This window comes from Dendrobates tinctorius, unplaced genomic scaffold (assembly GCF_039654945.1).
Source record: "Dendrobates tinctorius isolate UK_male_01 unplaced genomic scaffold, ASM3965494v1 ptg000030l, whole genome shotgun sequence".
In the NCBI taxonomy this organism is placed as follows: Eukaryota; Metazoa; Chordata; class Amphibia; order Anura; family Dendrobatidae; genus Dendrobates; species Dendrobates tinctorius.
The window spans coordinates 5,913,435-5,936,809 of NW_027361698.1; the positions used below are offsets into that span (position 1 = coordinate 5,913,435).

Genomic DNA, 23,375 nt, shown 5'->3' on the forward strand with positions numbered 1-23,375 from the left:
AGTAATGTGTAATCATCCCAGGCTTCATTACAGGGTGACGGAGTTAAGGGAAGACAGCACACACCTCTGCCTTAGGAGCCTAAGTTTTGCCAGGGTAGGAAGCAGGCAGGGCTGCTTTGCCTGCTAGTAGTGCTAGGCTCTCAGGTGACAAGCCCTCAGGTAGACAGCACCATGACTTCATTGGGGTGGAGCTAGGAGCTGTACAGGTGTCTGCTTCAGACAGGTTACTAGCACTGGTACAGCTGATCTCTGGCAGCGCTGACTCATTCCATTGCTGCATACTGGGGCTGCTAAAATAAAACTGTGCATTGTACATGACTGACCATGGACACCATGGACCCCAATGGGAAAGACAGCGGGGGGTTCAAGAAGAAGAACTTGACTTTTCTGAAGAGCAGGCTGTACATGTTAGAGAGGCGGAAGACGGATACAATTGTGGAACATGTTGTGAATGAGGACCTTGGAAATACAGGCACATTGCGAAGGACTCAATCTGACAGGACAGAGTACAACCAGAAGCTTAAAGGTAAGGGTGACACAATGTGCTGCAAAAGTCGCCAACTCTACGTAATACAGAGAAGATACAATTTGATGTGTAAAAATGTTCTTGGAGGTATAGGTCAGGAGGAGCTCTCGAGGTATGCGTAAGTTGGCATCTATTATAAATATATCTCTGATAAATGCCACTATTGCATACGTTGGCATCCATTGCAGAAGATTCCGCGGGATATATTTTTTTTCTATTTTTACTGAATGCATTGACCGGTAGACCATAGAGCTAAAAAAAGAAAAATATACAATACCAACAAGATGGGGGCCGAAAGGACACCCTTTTGACCTCTGTCAGAAAGTTACATTTGCCATATATACGCCAGGAGCTATTTCTTGCGCAAGTCAAATAGACAGTACAGAACGTAGTGTGAATGCCGCCTTATGCTTCTCAATGTATTTATCTTACAGGCCTTTTAAGAAAGTAAAGGCTCATGAGAAATCTCCCGTATTTCTGCACATGCTGGTGTTTGTCACATACTGTATCTGTGGAGACATCAGGGCTTTATTGCAGGTACACCTGCTGCGCTATCTGGAGAGTTATCTCGATCCACAAATAATGAATGATGAAGTCAGCTCTGCTCCCTCTGTGAATGCTCAGAATGGGCAGATTAACTATTTATTGCTATAATTTGAATGCTGGACCAATGCATGTAACTAATATTGGTAAAGCGAGGATAAATATGTTGCCTTCATTATTTCCTAGGACTATAAAGCACATAGGAGTCAGCCATGATAAATGTGTTGCAAAGGCATTATCCAAAACGTCCATGACTGCAGAGGGGATGGATGGATGTGCCTGTCTGTTGTTGGAATGCACACAGTGGGGGTGTCCAAACTTTTGTGTCTTAGGCCATTGTGTTGAATTTCTACAGCCTCTTGCTGTTTGCCTACTTTTATTTTGTTTGGAATCATTAATCTTTACAAGCAGGTAATGCCATATTGATGGCGTAACCAAATTGTATTAATTACAGGCTTCTTACAGTTATGTGTAATGTTTAAAGGGGTTGTATCATGTTCAGAAAAGGATAAAATTGCTAAGTGCTTGTAAAATCAAGCAACTTTGCAAAGTATGTCTTGGGAAAAATCTTCTCCGTTCTCAGAAATTTGTAATACTCTAGTGTACATTAACCTCAGAGCGGCCAGTTACCCAGGCAGGGAGCCCATGCCACTAGAAGGCATGAAGCTTGCTCGTGCCGCTCTGAAGCTGACCGAATCCGACCACCTTCAGCTCTCCGGCGCCTCTCATAGGCAAAGCTGCCATTGCTAACAGCTTGAGAGAGCGCTAACTTTGGACCAAAGGCGCAAACATGCTGTCGGAATGAACTGTCAACCTTCAAGGTACACCGCTCCCTGTCAAAGCACTAAGTCGGGGAGTGCTGCGCTCCACAAGATACATCTTGAGAAGATCCCTTTAAGGATGCTGTGTCTGGTGACGGACAAGATGCTGCTAGAAGTGTTCGTCAATGATCTTCAATGCTAAAAGCTTACAACACGCCAGTTCCCATAGTATGGGATGCACTTTAGCTTAATCTTTTGCTTTTTACTTATACATTATTAAACTATTACTATATTAATTGTATATAATGTTATAAACATTCCGGTTCCAGTAGTAGAATTCCTTATTCTATGGTAAAAGTGCTTTGTCATTAAAAGGGTTGTCACATGAGCTGATCCCCAGGGGTCTGTCCTGTCTCCTGGAGGCTCCTGGAGGTATTGCTAGAGGAAGCTGTTGGCTTTCACACATTTTCCCTGCAGCAATTATATGATGCACTTTATCATTGCTGCTGCACTGCTGGCAGTGAAAACAGCAAAAACTAATGCAACAGAAAAAGAAAGACAAAAAAACAAAGTTAATGCAATTCCAAAGTTAATTTCATAACATATTTGTGATATATATTCAGTTTTTATGGCAGGAAGATCTCCCAAGTTATACGCCAAGCAGCCATTGTACATTAATGACTGGACATGCGCCTATAGAGCACTAGTCAACAAGTAGTCAAATGGAAAAGGTGTTAGAACTAGCACAGAAAACATTGCAGATACCCAGAAGACTTGATTAGTGCAAGACTTAATAATAAAATCATGACTTTATTCATTTAAAATAACTCAAAACATAATAAGATAATAAAATAATAAAAAAAATTGCATATAAATCAGAGACCCGAAAGTCAATATCAGAAAAAGATCCAGACGAAAAGTGGGAATGTTGGCTCCTTGCATAGCGAGAGCGTAGTTCAAACAAACAGGCCCCGATTCATTAAGAGGACGGGTGTTGTGTGTGGCGGTCTAAATAGACGGGGCCGCTGTAGTAAGGTGCCCCTAAATCATTACAATGCACACACCACTTTATGAATTAGGCGCATCTTACAAGGTTTTGTGCCTCCAGCAGGAATGTACCCCAGTCAGGGAGTACACTTCTGACATGTCAGGGACCGTTTTGGTGTAAGTTATGGCGCTAATGTGACCTAACTTTTCATGAATTAGTCTGGCGGGTTTAGCCACACCCTGTCCCACCCGTGCCGTGCCCATCCTCTCACATAGCTGTCTGCGACTGGTGTGAAAACAACAAAAGTTGCAATATTTTTGAAGTTGTTCCAATATATTGGGACTTACTAAGGTGTTTTATTCCAGAATTCTGGGGTAAACACATCAATGAATTGGCACTATAAGATATAGTAAGTGACAATGGCCCTTAAACATATCACAATGTACTAATAGACCTAGAACGACAGTCCCCAGTAAAATGGACAGTATAGTGCAAGTATAACACACATCAGCAGGAGATAAATCACAAGTATCACCATGAAAAACCCTTATTATTCAGCAACCTATCCTCTCCTACCGCGCGTTTCATATTAACTGCTTCATCTGGGGATGACCCCTAGATGAAGTTGTAAATCTGAAGCGAAAATGCAACTTGTGAACATATTTTAAGAGTAAATTCCTAAGTTACACCTCCACTGCAGACCTGCAGCCATATCTGCGCTGGCATTGACCTCTGCGGGTATTATTGGTACAGGGAAGATGCCCCTACATCAGTAGCACAAATTGAAGTGCTGCGGCTTTGCAGTCTATGCTGCAGATATTTTTTTAAGTGCGTGCATGATATTTCTTAAATTCTCATGCAATGCTAGCTCTGTAAAATAAAGCATATTCCTAAAGCAAATATGAGACAAAAATTCCGATGTGTTTTCGCTACGTGGAAACTCACCTTGGGGTAGGTTCACATGTAGTTTATTTGTTGCAGAATTTCCTCACCTATGTTCGTTCCAAAATTATGCAGTGTAGATGAAATGCCAACAAAGGCCATCTATATGTTGCTGAAAATTTCTGTGCAGAAATTGAAAATTGCAGATTTTAGAATCCTGAGCATCTCAATTCTTTGTGCGGAATTTATGCTATGTCTAAAGGGGTTGCCCGGCCTTGGGGTACAAGTCTTCAGTTAGTCTATGTGACTGCAGATTTGTGAATCCTCACTGCGTGCTGGGGAGGTTTTCTGGTAGCGAGCCATCATGTGACCGCAAATATGCAATTTGCACCACATTCGTACTAGACGTGTTTGGCCTCACTCAATACACATTTGCACTGAGCGAGGCTCTGCACGTCTTGTCTGCATGTAACTGCATGTATGTAAATCGCATACTTGTGGTCACGCGCCCGCCGTTTACAGCGCCTGAGAATCCTCAGTGCGCGTGATGTGAGAATTCTCAAGTTTGCAGTCACATAGAGTGACTGCAGACTTGTAGCTTATGAACGGACAACCCCTTTAAATGATGTATGTTTGATGAAGATTTTTCCACAGAATATCTGCAATTTATTTGCAGCATAATTTTATTATTTTTAGGCTGAAGTCACACTAGTCTGTAGCATCTGATGCGATATACTAATGACACTCTGCTCCAGCTCTCCTGCGAACGGAGCCGAGTATCAATGTAATGTGCTCCAATCCTCTTGCATTTGAGAATCAGAGCACAGGAGCAGAGGAGATGGAGAAAGTAATTTCTCCTTCTACATTGCCGCCGTCTGTGGGAATCACTGCAATTGGGTGACATCCGAGTGCAGTGCAATGTTTCAAACGCACTCATAGGCTCATATGGGTGTGTGCGATCCAATTCTCGCTGCAACTTGCAGCATTCTGCCATTGTTTTCTCATGTCGAATTCTCATGAAGAAATAATTGGACGTGTGCACTGCCCCATGGAATAACAGTGGGCCGAGTACTATCTTATTGTAGAGGGTGAATCTGCACTAAGAATTGACATGAGATTTAATAATCTCAGTTTCCATGCAGAAAATATCCGCACTGTGTACAAGAGCTTTGTTGAAATCTCATCGACTTAGCGAGCACTGAATGAGGAGCAGGAAATAGGCAACATGGGAACATATCGTAACAGGTTTGTCTAGATTGGCCTGAGCCCATTTTTTTCTGCCAAAGCCAAGAATCACTTGAATAAATGTAGAATGATGAATGAGCATTTACGCTGCTGCCCCCCCAGATAAATGATTTTGGGGTGTTCACAAACCCTTTAATTCATTCAATCGCCCTCATTGTGCAACTGTAATGTGCAATTAACCCCTTAAACTTTTGCTATTTTGCTGTTTTGTAGAGAAAACTGTTTTTACCAAACTTACAATGTGGATCTTGGTCGAGAGCGATTATTGTAATTTTGGTGAAACGTTGTTTACCTTGGTGAAAAAGATTGGTGAGAGGTGCTGCGCTCCTTCTTGTCTTGTATGCAACGGTGGGAGGGTTGTTGCATATAAGTCACGGTGACTGATTATTATTTCGGGGACAGTTGGTTCCTAGTGGTGATGAGTGTCGGAGTCTCACAGACACAGTGGTTGAGATTCATTGCTCCAGGCTGTGAGCAGTATGTAGCAGAGTGCAATAAACTTCCACGCCGTAAGACACCGGCTCATGGTGTGTGTCACTGCTCGGCGCATAGCTCACGACAAGACTATTTCTTGCTTAGTAACAGATCCAAGGAGAGGACATAACACGCAATGACAAGAGAGCGCTTCTGACTCTGGAAACTAGTTCAACGGGCGAACAATAGAAGTACTAAACTTCCTCCGGCTGCTTAGATAATGATAGATCTGATTTCTGTCACCAATGTGTCATTCCAAGCCGGCTGTAATATAAGTGTAACCTTCACCATAACTACTTTACAATGTGAAAACAGTGCAATTATGAGTAGTGCAAGTGGTATTGCCCACAGCAACCAAAAATATTCCAACACCCATTTAACAAGGACCTGAGTTCTAGTTTAAAACATATTACTGATATCGAGATCCCCATACCACCGCACACATGCACATTACTACTACATATTTGTAGGGTCATCTGGTGAGGTGGATTCATGAAGCCACAGGTCAGGGTGGACACACTAACCCAGGGCATTGACCGGCAGGCTGGAAGGCACATGGAACATGTATGACCAAATAAACTGGTCATGATGGGTGGCAGATAAGCACATAAAGCTGGACACGCCGGAAGCCACGGAACCAAGACGACAGATGATCAGGTAATGGCAGGTCAGAAGTAGCACATAGATGTACGTGGTAGAATCAATTTAGGTGAACCATCTTGAATAAAGTTTGTAATGATGAGTTATCCTGCAGAGAACTATCAGAGTGTTAAAGAGAAAATGCCAGCAGATTTTTTTTTATGTAATCTGACAGCAGCATGAGGTAGTTACAGTGTGCTCAGATGTGGAGTTGTATATAACCCTACCTCTACAGCTTTTTGTGTAAATTGTATAGTGAAAAAAGCTGCTAATCAGTCCTGGGGGTATGGTTGGACCAGGAGGCATGAGGCCAGTTGTCCTGTATAGTAAACACTGATTGTGCTGTATCGGCAAAACACAGCCCAACAAGTGACACATAGTTGTAATCAGGATCTCTTCCACTACATCATGGTGCTCTCAGATTAAAGATGGTGACAGATTCCCTTTAACCAGCAGTTCAGAAGGTTTCTGGATCTCACCAGACATAACAAATATAAATAGTGTAGTGATTAGTCTTTAAACGTCAGTTCGTAGTTCTTACTGCAGATGATGGATTAATCAGCTGGGCTTATGGAGTTGTTGGGGCTAGTTCCAGAATCACAGAAGTCGAAGGAAATAGTAGCTAGATTAGAAGCTGGATATTGACAGAATCCAAACAAACGGTTTGTGAACACAGTACCGTCTTACCACTCAGACATGGGTGTGTTCAACTGGGTCTTGAGAGGCCAGGAAAGATGATCTCACTGTGACACATTTGGCAACTTGTAAAACCTAATGTGTAGCACAAAAAGCGGTGATGGCAACAGGGGAACAGAGTGGAGCAAGACCGAACTAAGATGAAGTGCATAAACATACAGTCCCTAATGTGGCCATTATAAAGGAGAACATGGAACACTTTAATAATCACATTGCTAAATAACATTCAGTAAAAAAAAGCAGCGGGAAGCATATTTCTTTATGCAGAAGCCATATGTAGGCATGCGCCTTTTGACCAGCATCATAACAGCGTCAAAATTGCACTAGCATTATCCATGTTGCCACCTCAATGCCTTCTTTTACTGTGCAAAAATGTTGTGACAAAAAAAGTGCCATGTCTGCAACATGTGAACTTAAGTGGCTGATCAAACATAGTGGCAAACACTAGTCCGATTTTGCCGATCATGTCGGCCAACTACAACCAACATTTTCCAACTTGACAGATCATATTTTTTAGCAAACAAAAGTTGCAAATGATAGTTGGACGAAATACTTCACACTTCATGACCTACTGTTGATGACAACCGGTTTTTCCTAACATTTTCTCTCATGAATGAGTTCTTTTTCTATGTAATGAGTAAAAGGTTATTTTATGCATGTCTTACACACCCATCAATTGGTCCCAGTATGCATACACTCTTTACTATGGTTTAAGGCCTCAAGGCCATTTTAGATACAACCTAGTAGAACATGCTTCAAACCTGTTCACTAACATAAAAACCTTTCACTTTCTGGGATTGATTCCTTTACTTATCAACCTTTTTAGATATTTATGTATGTTGTATGACGTGTTACTGATATACACTCTCTTGGATATAGACATAACTGAAAGAGCAGGCTGCACTACGCATAGAACAAGATGTACATTTGCTGGCATATGGCCGTCCAATAAAGATGTCAAACTGCGCTTACACCTATAAAGCCTGTAAGGCATTCATTGGTAACAGATCCGGTAAGGACAAAGGTTATATGGTCACTCTGACCGCTTTGCCCGTACATTATTGCTAACCGTTGTCCTCTTTCCTCTTCATGTCTACATTTGAGAGTTTTTCCTAAACAATACTTTATGCGCTTAGAATTCTGTGATGATTCTTCTTGCTCATTTCTTCTGTGGCTAAGGAGCTTGAAAATTAATTGATTTTTCCGAGCACGCAACAAATTGGCTTGGGAATTGGGGATTTGGTTTCCAGGTGGTTTAAGAAACAAATGTTCTTCTCAGTTGATGCGCCCAATCTGTGATACTGTACCTAAAGATTACAGTCAATTGAAAATGATACAAAGTTTTGCAAATCACTGGTGGGCTCTTCTGCTTACCTCTATTCATGATCAAGATAATACATACACTAAAAGACTCCATACACATTAGATAAAAGTCTTCCAAACCCCTCGGTTCTGATGGGATCAGCCTTAAAAGGTCTTATGCATGTGACAGAGCCTTTTGAAATGAGCAGCAGGCACATTTACCATATAGAGCCTTTGTGAGGTACCAACTTCAAGGAAACAATACCTTCATAATATAACATGCAATGGAACAAAGTCTTTTTATGTATGTCAAGATGGAAAACCTAAAAATCCTTCCACATGAAGGCACACAGATTTGCTACATAGACCTGTGAATATGGATACTGTGTTACATATGTGCATGAGGTCTAAAATAAATTTATGTAAGTGCTACAAAAATTAGATATTATTTCCCATTGGCAAATAGCCTCTCCAGACAGAAGAGAACTTGATTTCTAGTGTTACCTACTGGATATAGCAATTTTAAAAGTCAATACTGAGCCTTGCCACATGACTTACGATAAAAACTCCATTTGCAGACACGTATTTCAGGGTATTGCCCCTCTTCAGTGCAAAATAGATCTGATTTGGGTAGGTGAGAGGCCTCTGACTGTCGGTCTAAGCAAGAACGTTTCTCCTTGCAGAAAGTATCAATCTGGCATAAGGAGACTTATAGGCCATGCAATGCTCCTCTGGGAATTTAAATATGTAAATAGCCCCTTAAGAAGGAAGAGGACTAGATCTCTGGTGTCATCTATTGGATGTGGCAATTCTAAGGCTAAGTGCACACGTAGCAGAAAATTTCTGCTCAAAAACCTGACTCCCTTCCCAGAAACCGCTCCTTTTTTGTCTGTGCGTTTTCCCACGCGTTTCTGTCGCGTTTTTTTCGTGGTAAAAAACGCATCAATATGCACAAAAAGTGCAAAATGCATAGAAATTAATGGGAAGCTTATTTGTAGCGGTTTTATTGGCAAAACCGCTAAAAATACCGCTAAAAAAACGTTGTGTGTGAGCACAGCCTAAAAGTTACTATCGACCCTGGTTTGGCTTCATATCCTAAGTCATATGTCAAGGCTCGTTAAAGGGTCAATATTGACTTTTAGGATTTTTACATTGCCAGAGACCTTCTAAAGAGGATATTTGCATATTTAAATTCCCATAGGAGCATTGCATAGCCTATAAGTCTCCTTACAATGGCTTAGTACAATTCACAAGGAGAAACTTTACCCCCCCAGACCCACATGTTAATTCACAAGCATTGTCGCAAAAAATAGCCATTTTTTAAAAGGTTTGTATTAATAGTCTCTTATTTGCCACAATTTTGTCACCCGTTTTTATAGCATTTTTCAAATACACAGGATTCTCGTTATCATCCTAGATGTATTATTCTAGAAACATTAAATGGTTATTTTAAAAAATCAAGGTATCACGTCTCCATGGTTAGGGGATAACTTGCTGTCCGCTAGGAGTCCTGCGGATGGTGACCCTCCCCCAGCAGTACTGAGATAAGATCTTTACAACCCCAAAAACAGGGCCCCGTCACAAAAATTGATGGAAGTGCACATGTAAGGCTGGTTTCACATTTGCGTTTTTTAGCGCTGGAAAAAAACCCATATGTGCGCATGCGTTTTTTCCCCTATATTTAACATGGGTGCGCATACCTGCGCGCTTGTAAGCGCATGTATGCGATTTTCATGCGCTGCGTTTTTTTGGGGTGTGCGTTTGTATTTTCCAGACGCAGCATGTTGCATTTTTTGGCCCTGCAAAAAAGCGCATGCGCACATATGCGCACGTTTTGCGCTAAAAATGGCCATTATAGCCTATGGATGCGCATATGTGCGCACTGGCATGCTCATGTATCGTTTTTTTGCATATGCGTTTTTTTTTTTAACCATGGAATTTAGGGGTTTGGGTTAGAGTTAGGGTTAGTTAAGGGGGTTTAGGGTTAGGGTTAGGGTCAGGGTCAGGGTTAGGGTTGGGGTTTGGGTCAGGGTTAGGGTTAAGTATGGTTTGGTTAAGGGTTAGGGTCAGGGTTAGGGTCAGGATTAGGGTTAAGTATGGTTTGGTTAAGGGTTAGGGTCAGGGTTAGGGTTAGGGTTAGGGTCAGGGTTAGGGTTAGGGTCAGGGTTAGGGTTAAGTATGGTTTTGTTAAGGATTAGGGTCAGGGTTAGGGTCAGGATTAGGGTTAAGTATGGTTTGGTTAAGGGTTAGGGTCAGGGTTAGGGTTAGGGTTAGGGTCAGTGTTAGGGTTAGGGTCAGGGTTAGGGTTAGGGTCAGGGTTAGGGTTAAGTATGGTTTTGTTAAGGATTAGGGTCAGGGTTAGGGTCAGGATTAGGGTTAAGTATGGTTTTGTTAAGGGTTAGGGTCAGGGTTAGGGTTAGGGTTAGGGTTAGGGTCAGGGTTAGGGTCAGGATTAGGGTTAAGTATGGTTTGGTTAAGGGTTAGGGTCAGGGTTAGGGTTAGGGTTAGGGTTAGGGTCAGGGTTAGGGTTAAGTATGGTTTTGTTAAGGGTTAGGGTCAGGGTTAGGGTTAGGGTCAGGGTTAGGGTTAGGGTTAGGGTCAGGGTTAGGGTTAGGGTCAGGGTTAGGGTTAGGGTTAGTTAGGGTTTAGGGTTTGGGTTAGGGTTAAGTATGATTTGGTTAAGGGTTAGGGTCAGGGTTAGGGTTAGGGTTAGGGTCAGGGTTAGGGTTAGGGTCAGGGTTAGGGTTAGTAAAGTCATGGTTTGGGTTAGTGTGAGGGGCCACCTAAAAATGTTGGAAAAAAACGCAAACGCGGTAAAAACGCACTAAAAACGCATACAAAAGCATAAAAACGCTGCGTTTTTTTCATGCATGCTCATAAAAATGCTTGAAAAAAAACGCAGCAGTTGTATGCTTTTGTATGCGTTTTTTCAATGCGTTTTTTTGCGGGAAAAACGCGCTGCAAAAAAAAGCAAGTGTGAAACTAGCCTTAGACCTTCAATCCATTAATTGTCCATGGGACTGTTGAGTGCTGCGTTTGGCTAGTCTCATAGAGAATTAATGGACCGGAGGCTATTCAAGTGGGGTGACAGAGCCCTGATCTTTGGGTTCTCAAATCCTAATCTTGGTGTTGCTGGGCATACTAGCATTTGACTTGGATGCATTATTGCTCTATTACATGAATAGGAGACATTTTTTAAAAATAACTTTTTAATTGCCCTACTGCTGCATTTTGGATGCAACTTTGACTGCAGCAGATATATTTACCAAAGATCTTCACATATTTTTAGTAGCAAATCTTATTGTGTTGCTGGTCCAAAATGTTTGAAGCCTTAAAACTGGGCTATTTAATGAATCTTCCAAAAAAGCTGAAAAGGGTTTTTTTAAATCCCATTTACTAATGGTGCTTGTTTTAAGTAATTTCACAATCACGCTTAACTTTTTATTTTCTGTACACCATCCCCTTCTAGTAGACGATTACCTGGATTTTATGAAGATATGAGTCATTCCTTGTTTACAGCTATTTGCATGATGTCTTGATATGACGACAGTACTAATGTGCTTCTGCTTTTAGGTAAAGTACAAAGATGAGTACTGTAAAAAATCATTGGCCATTCAATAGTACAACATGATATATGGACTCATGTAACACTAATCTAACTGAGGAAATACATGTTTCATATTTCACAGTATGAATATTATGGGCTCTTTCTATGGGCACCATCTTACAGATGGTAGTGTTCACGAAGCCTAAATGAGACTAGAATATAATGAGACGAGGGATCAAGCCCGATGTCCATTTTGTTGTAGATTTCAGCTTTCAGCAGAATCCCCAGCACTCTGATACTGTGGGACAATGAAATGTTTCCCTTAGGGCATACAGCAACCATTATTTTCATCATTACAACATGGGGGATTACAGGGAAGAAAACTCAAAACACCAGCAAACCTACAAGGTCATACAATACAGTATGTTGTCTACTCAACACAGTCCTCAGAACATAGGCCTGCAGTTGTTATATATGCCAGCATGACTTCACAAGTACCAAGGCGCTGTCTATTAGGTTTAGCCTCTTCATTAGTCTTGAATGTCTCTTTCTGCAGTCATTGGGTTTGCAAAAATATCCACCGACATGTTCTCATTTGGACATAACTGTAAGTCCAAATGACCTTGTTCTTGACCATTCCTCAGAAAAATGAGCTGCACATCAATATGCTTAATTCTTGGGTTAACTTTTTCCATTTATGTGAGAGCCATTGTCACGTCGCTGCCTGCTCTGCCTGCCCCACGGCCGCACGTACCATCGCTACCCGTGCCCCGTCATACTCACCGGGCCCAGCGCGTTCCCGTCCGCTCTCCTTCTCCTGCACCCGCTCCTGCCTCTGCTTCCTGTCAGGCGCGCGGCCGGTCCCACCACGCACGTGCACACCCCTGTGAGACCAGCCTCTCTTCCCGGCTCACTATAGGTCCTGACCCGGAAGCACCTCTGCACCTGCCCTTATCAGGCCACCTCTTCCTCCCTGGCGTTGCCTGATCGTCACTCATGTGTAGCTAGTGACCCTGGCCCCTTGTCTGCCTGCCTTCACAGTTCTCCCTGCTGCGTTACTCTGCTCCCTATCTCGGTTGTCCTGTTTAAACTGCTCCTTTGTGTCTCTCCCAGTGCCTGCCATCCCGTGTCCACTTCCAGTCTGTGTCCCTGTGTTCCAGTCCTGCTAGCCTGTGTCTTCATCCAGCCCATGTCTCATCGTTCCTGCCGTGCCTGCCTGAATCTTCCAGTCCGCATCCCTGTGTTCCAGTCCTGCTAGCCTGTGTCTCCGTCCCCTCCGTCTGCCGTGGTTCCGGTCCTGCATGTCCGTCCGCCTGCCTCTCTCATCTCCAGCTGTGTCTCCTCTGTCCTCCTCGGGTACCGGCTGCCGCGGTGAGTAGTTTCCCATGGGCCTGTCCCTAACAATCCTTGTATAGGGGGTGATCACAGCATCACAGCACGATCAGGCCATGGACCCCACCAGTACCTCAGCCGCCCAAAAGGAACTAGCAATCCTACGGGAGAATCAGTCCCGGATCATGGCTTTTTTGAAAACCATGGAGTCTCGTCTCTCGGCTTTACAGGCCTCCGATCTGGGGAGCGCGTCCCAGCTGTCCAGCCTCCAGCAGGAGCTTGCCCAGCAGCGAGACACCCAAGCCCACATTCTTAACTACATGGCTTCAGTGGATAACCGATTGCTCTCACTCCAAACCTCTGCCTCGGTCCCGGCTCCTGTCCCACATCCGTCACCTCGTTTGGCCAAACCTCCGCGGTATAGCGGGGATCCCAAATTATGTCGGGGGTTCCTTAACCAGTGCCAGTTGCACTTTGAGCTGTTGCCGCAGCAGTACCCCACCGACCGAGCCAAAGTGGCCTTTGTGGTATCCCACTTGGAGGGGGAGGCGCTAGCCTGGGTAAACCCCCTGTGGGAGCAAGACGATCCTCTGGTCACCCAGGTCGCTATTTTTCTAGAGACTTTTCGTAAAGTCTTCGACAAGCCGGGTCGCCTGGCCTCCCTATTTAATCTCCGCCAGGGTTCCCTCTCTGTAGGCCAGTACGCCATCCAGTTCTGTACGTTGTCCTCTGAACTGGGATGGAACAATGAGGCCCTGGTAGGAGCTTTTTGGCGAGGCTTGTCATCTAGAATCAAAGACGAGTTGGCAGGGCGAGACACACTAACGTCCCTTGAGGACCTAATTTCCCTGGCTACGCGTATCGATCTACGCTTCCAGTAGCGATCTCGCGAAGCTGCCAGGGAGAGAAGGCCTTCTTGGTCTTCCCCAGCCACATGCAGTCCTCCCCGCTAGCGATTTTCCACCGCAGTTCCAACTCCAGAGCCCATGCAGGTGGACCGCCTCAAGCCAGCTGAGCTGCGCCATCAAGAGAGGCCTCCCTAGGTGTTAGCAATACCTCTCTACCATTAACCCTCTCGGTCTTACTGAATTTCAGTTCCAGACGCTCCTCCGAGGTGGCCTATATAAATTCTGGAGCAGCCGGGAACTTCATCCAGCTCGAGGCAGTCAAAAGATTGAGGATACCTGTCAGATCCTTGGAGACTCCTCAGCAGTTAGCTTCGGTCAACGGTGCTCCCCTGCGGGAGACCGTTACTTTGGTCACCGAAGAGGTGGAGCTACAGATCGGAGTCCTGCATCGGGTGAAGACCGCTTTCTTTGTACTGCCGTCGTTATCCCATACACTCCTCTTAGGCCTTCCTTGGTTAAGAACCCACGAACCCGTACTTGATTGGCGAGTTGGTGACATTTTACGATGGGGTCAATCCTGTCACTCTACGTGCCTTCTTCCCATTCAGCCAGTCAAAGCTTCTCTATCTCCTGCGGTGCCTGCAAGCTTGCCTTCAGCCTACTGGTCCTTCGTGGATGTTTTTAACAAGAAAGAAGCAGAGAGCTTGCCTCCGCATTGTCCCTATGACTGCCCAGTCGACCTCATTCAGGGTTCTACTCCACCCCGTGGTCGAATTTACCCTCTCTGAATCCTCTCGAATCACAGGCCATGACCGAGTACGTCCAGGAGAACTTGGCCAGAGGCTTTATTCGGAAATCGTCTTCGCCGGCAGGAGCGGGCTTCTTCTTCGTCAAGAAGAAGGACGGCTCGCTCCGTCCCTGCATCGATTACCGGGGTCTCAATGATATCACCATCAAAAATAAATACCCGCTCCCTCTCATTCCGGAGCTATTCGATCGGCTGTGGGGAGCATGAATCTTCACCAAACTAGATTTCCGTGGGGCCTACAATCTCATCCGTATTCGCTCTGGAGATGAATGGAAGACGGCTTTTAGCACCAGGGACGGCCACTACGAATATCTGGTGATGCCATTTGGCCTGTGCAATGCTCCCGCAGTGTTCCAGGAGTTCATGAATGATATTTTCCGAGACCTTCTGTACTCCTGTGTGGTGGTATATCTGGATGACATACTTGTCTTTTTCCCAGACTTGCCTACCCATAGAAGGAACGTCCGTCAAGTTTTGCTCTCGCCTGCGGGAGAATCGCCTGTATGCTAAGCTAGAGAAGTGCGCCTTCGAGCAGACATCTCTCCCGTTCCTGGGCTACATTATTTCCGATTCCGGCTTGAGTATGGACCCGGAGAAGGTGTCCGCCGTGCTCAACTGGCCACAACCTCATGGAATCAAGGCAATCCAGCGATTTCTTGGCTTTGCCAATTATTACCGGCAGTTCATCCCTCACTTTTCTTCTTTGACTGCGCCAATCTCCTCTCTAATTCGTAAGGGGGCCAACCCTCACGTCTGGTCCTCGGAGGCCGAAAAAGCTTTTCTTACCTTGAAACAAGCCTTTGCCTCAGCTCCTGTTCTCCATCGTCCGTAGACCAACAAACCTTTCATTTTGGAGGTGTATGCCTCTGCCATCAGGGCTGGAGCCGTGCTCTCGCAGAGATCTTCTTCTGGGTGACTGGTCACCTGTGGCTTCTTCTCAAAAACATTTACCGTCTCGGAGTGAAATTATGCCAATTGTGACAGGGAGCATTGGAGGAATGGCGGTACCTATTAGAGGGAGCTGTGCATCTATTTAAGATCTACACGGACCATAAAAATTTAGCATACATTCGAACGGCGCAGAGGCTGAATCCTCGGCAAGCCAGATGGTCCTTATTTTTCGCCCGGTTCGATTTTGAACTCCACTTCCATCCAGGCAGTAATAACCTCAATGCCGATGTGTTGTCCAGATCTTTTCTTGCTGGCGATACTGAAGAGGATCCCATGCACATCGTGGACCCTTCTAAAATCATCACGGTGGCACCCCTCAACCTGTCCACTCTACCTCCAGGAAAGACCTACGTCCCTGAGAACAACAGGAAGCGGGTCTTGCGCTGGGGCCATGCCTCCAAAATTGCAGGTCATGTTGGGTTCAAAAAGACTCTTCAGCTCGTGTCTCGCTACTACTGGTGGCCCACTCTTCTTCAGGATGTGCAAAATTTTTTAGTGTCTTGCCCCTCATGTGCCCAGAACAAGGTTCCCAGGCAATTACCTTCTGGTCTCTTGCATCCGCTGCCAGTCCCTTCGGCTCCCTGGCACAATGTGGCTATGGACTTTATTACTGATTTGCCTCGCTCTGCAGGCCGCACCGTCATCCTTGTCGTTGTGGATAGATTTTCCAAGATGGCCCATTTCATCTCGCTTCCTGGACTACCTTCGGCCCCCGAATTGGCGAAAATCTTCATCATATTTTTCGTCTTCATGGTCTTCCTCAACGTATCATCTCGGACAGGGGAGTCCAGTTCACGTCCCGATTTTGGAGGGCACTCTGCAGATCCATGAATGGCGTACTGGATTTTTACTCCGCCTATCACCCACAGACCAACGGACAAGCTGAGTGTACTAACCAAATTTTGATGAATTACCTCCGTCACTTCTCCAACGCTCATCAGAACGATTGGTCAAACTTACTTCCATGGGCTGAATTCACTTATAACAATCACGTCAGCGAATCTTCTTCCAAGTCCCCCTTCTTTATCGTATACGGGCAACATCCAGGCCGGTTCCTCCTGTCTCGGGTGTGCCGGCAGCCGATCTTCTGTCTGGGGAGTTCTCCAGGATCTGGCAGGAGACCAAGACCGCTCTCGAGCAAGCGCGTGTAAGGATGAAAAAACACGCAGATAAGAGGCGCTTGGATCCACCCCTTTATCATCCGGGTGATAAAGTGTGGTTGTCCTCCAAATTCATCCGTATGAAGATTCCTTCGCACAAATTGGGTCCTCGGTACATTGGACCCTTCGAGGTCTTGTCTTGCATTAACGACATCTCTTACAAGTTGAAGCTTCCTGCCTTGCTCCGTATCCCCAATTCGTTCCATGTCTCTCTTCTGAAACCAGTGATTATCAATCAGTTCCATGCCACTACTACTCGTTCTCCTCGGCCTATTACCGCTGATGATGTCTTCGAGGTTAAAGACATTCTCGCCATGAAAAGGCTTAGAGGGAGAACCTATTTCCTGGTGGATTGGAAAGGTTTGGTCCAGAGGAGAGATCTTGGGAACCTCGGGAGAACATCCAGGCTCCTCGTATTTTGGCACGATTTCTTTCCAGTATGGGGAAGAGGGTGCGTAAGGAGGGGGGTACTGTCACGCCGCTGCCTGCTCTGCCTACCCCGTGGCCGCACGTACCATCGCTACCCGCACTCCATCATACTCACCGGGCCCGGCGCGTTCCCGTCCGCTCTCCTTCTCCTGCACCTGCTCCTGCCTCGGCTTCCTGTCAGGCGCGCGCAGGCGGCCGGTCCCACCGCGCACGCGCACACCCTTCTGTGTGAGACCGGCCTCTCTCCCCGGCTCACTATAGGTCCTGACCCGGAAGCACCTCTGCACCTGCCCTTATCAGGCCGCCTCTTCCTCCCTGACGTTGCCTGATCGACACTCGTGTGTAGCTAGTGACCCTGGCCCCTTGTCTGCCTGCCTTCACAGTTCTCCCTGCTGTGTTACTCCGCTCCCTATCTCGGTCGTCCTGTTTAACCTGCTCCTTTGTGTCTCTCCCAGTGCCTGCCATCCTGTGTCCACTTCCAGTCTGTGTCCCTGTGTTCCAGTCCTGCTAGCCTGTGTCTTCATCCAGCCCATGTCTCATCGTTCCTGCCGTGCCTGCCTAAATCTTCCAGTCCGCATCCCTGTGTTCCAGTCCTGCTAGCCTGTGTCTCCGTCCCCTCCGTCTGCTGTGGTTTCGGTCCTGCACGTCCGTCCGCCTGCCTCCCTCATCTCCTGCTGTGTCTCCTCTGCCCTCCTCGGGTACCGGCTACCGCGGTGAGTAGTTTCTCCTGGGCCTGTCCCTAACGCTCCCTGTATAGGGGGTGGTCCACCTGGCCCGCTCACCCAGAGGAGGTTCGCTTACCGCGGTCCAGTGGGTTCACCCTTGGGAACCATTACAGTCATCCTTCATTGTCATGTTTCTATTTCATCTTTTCCTCTGCAGCCTTTATCCATTCTCCATGAACTGAGATATATTTTGCAAAGAGGTGGGCTCATATAGTCATGGCTAAAAGTGTTGGCACCATTGAAATTGTTCCAAAAAATGAAGTATTTCTCCCAGAAAATTATTTCAATTACACGTTTTGTTTTATACATGTTTATTTCCTTTGTGTGTATTAGAACAACACAAAAAAACAAAGAAATAAAGGCAAATTGGACATCATTTCACACAAAATTCCCAAAAAGGACTGGACAAAATTGTTGGCACCCTCAACTTAATATTTGGTCGCACACCCTTTGGAATAAGTAACTGCAATCAATTGTTTCCTATAACCATCAGAAAGCTTCTTACACCTCTCACCTGGAATTTTGGACCACTCGTCTTTTGCAAACTGTTCCAGGTCTTTCATAATTAAGGGGTGCCTTCTACCAAAAGCAATTTTAAGATCTCTCCACAGATGTTCAATGGGATTTAGATCTGTACTCACCGCTGGCTACTTCAAAACTCTCCAGTGCTTTTCTTACATCCATTTCTGTCTTCTTCTTGAAGTATGTTTGGGTTCACTGTCCTGATGGAAGACCCATGACCTTGGATGCAAACCCAGCTGTCAGGAACACCGCACTGCACTTGCTCACTGAGCCAGTGCGTGTGTCCTGAGTACAAAAACAGTGCTCAAAGATACCTGTGGAGCAGGGCAGCAGCAGAGACGATGCGTGCTTCAGACTATCAGGACCTGAAGCACGTGACTGTTGGGGGCGTGGCCTAAGCTCCACAGAGCTAGGTGCTGCAGGGAAACTCCTAGAAAGGTAACACAGGACAATGTTTCCAAGGGGCATAGACAGAGACAGAAACCAGATCAAGCTGGGTCAAAGCACGAGATAGCAATACAGTACCAAAGGGTTAGACGGGATGGATAGTCAGGACGTAGCAATAGATCAGAAAACCAGAACGGGCAATAGACGGTTCAATAAGGACAAACTGTAACGGAGTAACGATAGCCAAGTCAGGAGGTCAGAACCAGAAAAGACAATAGTACCAAAACGAGAGACAGAGTACAGAGTGAGGGAACAGACCGGGTCATACAAACAAGCAACGCAGAATACACACACACCAGGGGTTAGACACACCAGAACAACATTATAGCTGACAGAGAACCCTGGTAAAGAGTGAGTATAAATACCCCTCCCAGATCCAGAAAGAGGCCACGAACACTTAACCCTGTGAGTGCAGGGCAAGAACCCTGTTCAAACCATGACAGTACCCCCCTCTTAACAGGGGGCCACTGGACCCCCAGGCTTGTCTGTGTATCTGGCGTGGAAAGCCCGCACCAGCCGATCGGCATGCACCGAACTGGCCGGAACCCATGACCGATCCTCCAGAGAGTACCCCTTCCAGTGTATCAGATACTGGAGTCTCCAGCACACCCACCGGGAGTCGACAATGCGCCCTACTTCATACTCCAGCTGCCCCTCTACCAGCACTGGCGGAGCATTTGATGAGGGATCCTCTCTCACCATCCCCACAGGCTTTAACAGGGACCTGTGGAAGACATCAGAAATGTTAAAGGAGGTCGGCAGCTGCAGTCAGTAGGCTACTGGGTTAACAACCTCCACAACTTTGTATGGGCCAATAAACTTGGGATCCAGCTTTATAGATGGTACAATAAGGACAAACTGTAACGGAGTAGCGATAGCCAAGCCAGGAGGTCAGAACCAGAAAAGACAATAGTACCAAAACGAGAGATGGAGTACAGAGTGAGGGAACAGACCGGATCATACACGGGAAGCAAACAAGCAACGCAGAATACACGCACACCAGGGGTCAGACACACCAGAACAACAGTATAGCTGACAGAGAACCCTGGTAAAGAGTGAGTATAAATACCCCTCCCAGATCCAGAAAGATGCCACGAACACTTAACCCTGTGAGTGCAGGGCAAGAACCCTGTTCAAAACATGACACCAGCTTTCTTACACTGAGCACTACATTGCAATCCAAAATCCTTTGGTAACCTTCAGATTTCATGATGCTTTGCACACAGTCAAGGCACACAGTGCCAAAGACAGCAAGACAACTCCAAAACATCATTGAACCTCCACCATATTTGACTGTAGGTGCTATGTTCTTTTCTTTGTAGGCCTCATTACCTTTTTGTGAAAAATACTCCAAAGAAACATCCTTATGACATTATTAGTAAAATACATGAATGGTGCCTCATTAAATCTATTAACATGGAGACGATTCTCAATGATATGGAAGAAAAGAGAGCCTAGAATCCAAATCCATTAACCGTATAATGTTTTTATTTACCAAATATGACACACATTAGAGATACAGGAAAATTACAAAACCAATAAAATGGGCAATCACATGTAACCTGATACTAGAGAAATAAGCGGACAGCCTGTGATGGGCATGTGCAGCCAAAAGAACAGATACCACAGATTTACAATATAGTCACAATGACAGTAAAACAAGGGGAGGGCATAGGGAGTAGTCACTGTACCAGCCACAAAACAGTTAATGAATCTATTATGCAGGAGTCACTAAAAGAACAACCCCAAAGTAATGTTATGTATTATATAGTACATGGACATGTCAGTGCCAATGACTGGTAAATTGAATATGCATCACCCAATTTGTTTTGATGCTGAATGAGTGGAAACCTCAGACATATGCCATGTCAGTGTGCCATAAATCATGCAGTAAACGTCAAAGTAAGCTCAAAATGAGCTGGTTAAACATACCCATCATGTCTCGGTATATAAAGGCGTCAGCTTATGTGCCCCTACGCGCGTTTCGCGGTATAGGAGACCGCTTCCTCGGGGGGCGTGGCTATGGCTGTGAACATCCCAGGTTAAATGCCTGGCTGAGAACGGTCATCTGACCATTGCGAACCAATCCATGGGGAGGCTGCAGCACATGCGCAGTATCAGTGGAGCTGTCTTCCGGTAGGTTGACGTCATCATGTGACGATCAGCAACAAACCGCTGCCTAGGTAACAGCTGAAACCAGCGTTATGTTGCTCCTAATAGCCAGACGCCACGAGTGAGCGGCCGGCGCTAGACCGCTACACAAGCAGCGCCTGTTCCATCTGATTCACGTCTATATGACGCACAGCATGTGCGAGTCACCCCATGGAAAGGCCACAAAAGTATCAGATAACCTCGCTAGAAAAGGAGAGAATAAAGTGGAAAAATAAAGTGGTGGAAAATGTTGTATTGTTGAAAAATATTGAAAACAGGGGGGAGGGGGTTGGGAAGGGGGGGGGTGGGGGAAGGGAAAGACGGTAGAACAAAGAAAAAAGAAGTGGAAAAACCTCCAATATACTGTGCGTATATTATGTATAAGTGGCTACTATATGAGGGGAGAGGGGGGGGGGGGGGGGGAGGGAAAAAAAAAAAAAAAAATTTTAATATTATTCAGACAAAATGCAACCGCAAATGTATATTCATCCATTTGCATCAGCTCCTCTATTTTCTCATCTTCTGCCGATAACATGTCGTCCATAAAGTCATATGCTGCTTGCAGGTTGCATGATAATTTCATCATATGGGTCCCATATTATGTGCCACTTGTGTCACAGTCAGATTCTCCATTCCAAAGCGTGAAGACAGAAAGAATGCCCAATCTAAAGCCAGACAGATAACGAATATAAAAAGAGAAGAAGGTTAAGTACGGAGTCCGAAAAAAACCACGTACTCTAAAAACATCAAATAATTAAAAAACGGGAGAGGAGGAGAGATACCTATTTAGGGATGGCAGGCAGAAATGAATCAATATTTATAAATCATAAAAAAGGCGCAAAACTGAGCGATTCGTTTAGCCCATGTGGTGTCATGGTCCCCAATACCGTGATCCTTTTTGGTAAACAGTAGAATGATGTGCTTTACCAAAACATTCTATATTGGTCTTTTCTGCCCACACAATGCTTGCCCAGAAGGATTCTGGCATGCTCACGTACACTTTGACAAACTGCAGTCTAACTTTTCATGTCTGTGTGTCAGCAGTGGGGTCCTCTTGGGTCTCCTGCATAGCATTTAATTTCATTCAAATGTCGATGGATAGATCGAGCTGACACTGGTGCATCCTGATCCTGCAAGACAGCTTGAATTTCTTTGGAGCGTGATTGGGACTGCTTATCCACCATCCGGACTATCCTGCGTTGCAACTTTTATAAATTTTCTCTACCTTCTACTTACAGGGAGATTATCTACAGTGCCATGGCTTGTAAACTTCATTATTATGTTGCCAAAGGTGGACATGGGAACATCAAGTTCTCTGGAAATGGACTTGTAACTTTGAGATTGTAATATTTTTCAATAATTTTGGTTCTCAAGTCCTCAGACAGTTATCTTCTCCACTTTCTGTTCTCCATGCCTACTGTGGCGCACACAGACACACAGTGCAAAGATTGAATCAAATGTTCCCCTTTTTATCTGGTTTCAGGTTTTATTTTCATATTGCCCACACCTGTTACTTGCCAAAGGTGAGTTTGAACGAGCATTACATGCTTGAGACAAAACCTAGCAATTTTGGAAAATGCTAAAAATTTTGTCTAGCTCATTTTGCGTTTTGTGTGAAATGATGTCCAATTTGCTTTTTTTTCTCTATTTTTTGTGTTGTTCCAATACACACAAAGGAAATAAACATATGTATAACAAAACGTGTAATTGCAATAATTTTCTGCGAGAAATAATTCATTTTCTTCAACACTTTCATGGGTGCCAACACTTTCAATGATGAGTGTATATATTGACTGTGCTTGCCTTGTATGAGATACGTACATGTTGTTTAACTTTCTTTTAGGCCGGTTTCACATAAGCGTTCGGCTGAGTTGCGGAGGGCTGCGTACTTCCTCAGTTAAGCTCTGCCTACTTCCGCACTTCTTCTGTTTAGCTCCGCCTACTTCTGCATGCATCCTGCGTACCTATCTTTAACATTGGGTACGCAGGACATGTGGATGTATGCGGATGCGTCGTTTTGACGTGCCCGCTGAATGTACAGAAACGCTTTATGGAGGAATTATGCAGCCCTCCGCAGCTCAGCTGAACGCTAATGTGAACCTAGCCTTAACTTGTTGAAAATCTGTGTTCTGTGTATGGGTTTGGCTTATTTGTAGTGTTTGTCCTTACACTGACTTTAGCCATTTGTTCAAGAGTAGTCTGATTGCTATCAGTTTTTCTTTAGGAATTGGTGCCCATATAGTGTGATTTAACACAGTTTTGATATCTTACCGTATTTTGTATACGTGGACACTACAAGATCCTTGCTTAGGTCCAGTTCCTTAATACTTTCTGGATATCTATGACTCATTTGCCTTGTGTATACACAGTCATTGTTTATACAGTCTCACCTGTTACTT

At 45.1% G+C, this 23,375-nt stretch overlaps 1 protein-coding gene across 1 annotated transcript in view; it reads left to right on the forward strand.

The window, feature by feature from the left end:
• Nucleotides 1-247: 247 nt before the first annotated feature.
• The window catches only part of ARHGEF38 (Rho guanine nucleotide exchange factor 38), a 181,762-nt gene continuing 158,634 nt past the window's right edge, over nt 248-23,375 (forward strand). Inside the window, exon 1 of the mRNA XM_073571813.1 lies at nt 248-526. Coding sequence (XP_073427914.1) covers nt 325-526 — 202 coding nt within the window. The 5' untranslated portion in view covers nt 248-324. The remainder of the gene's footprint in view (nt 527-23,375) is intronic.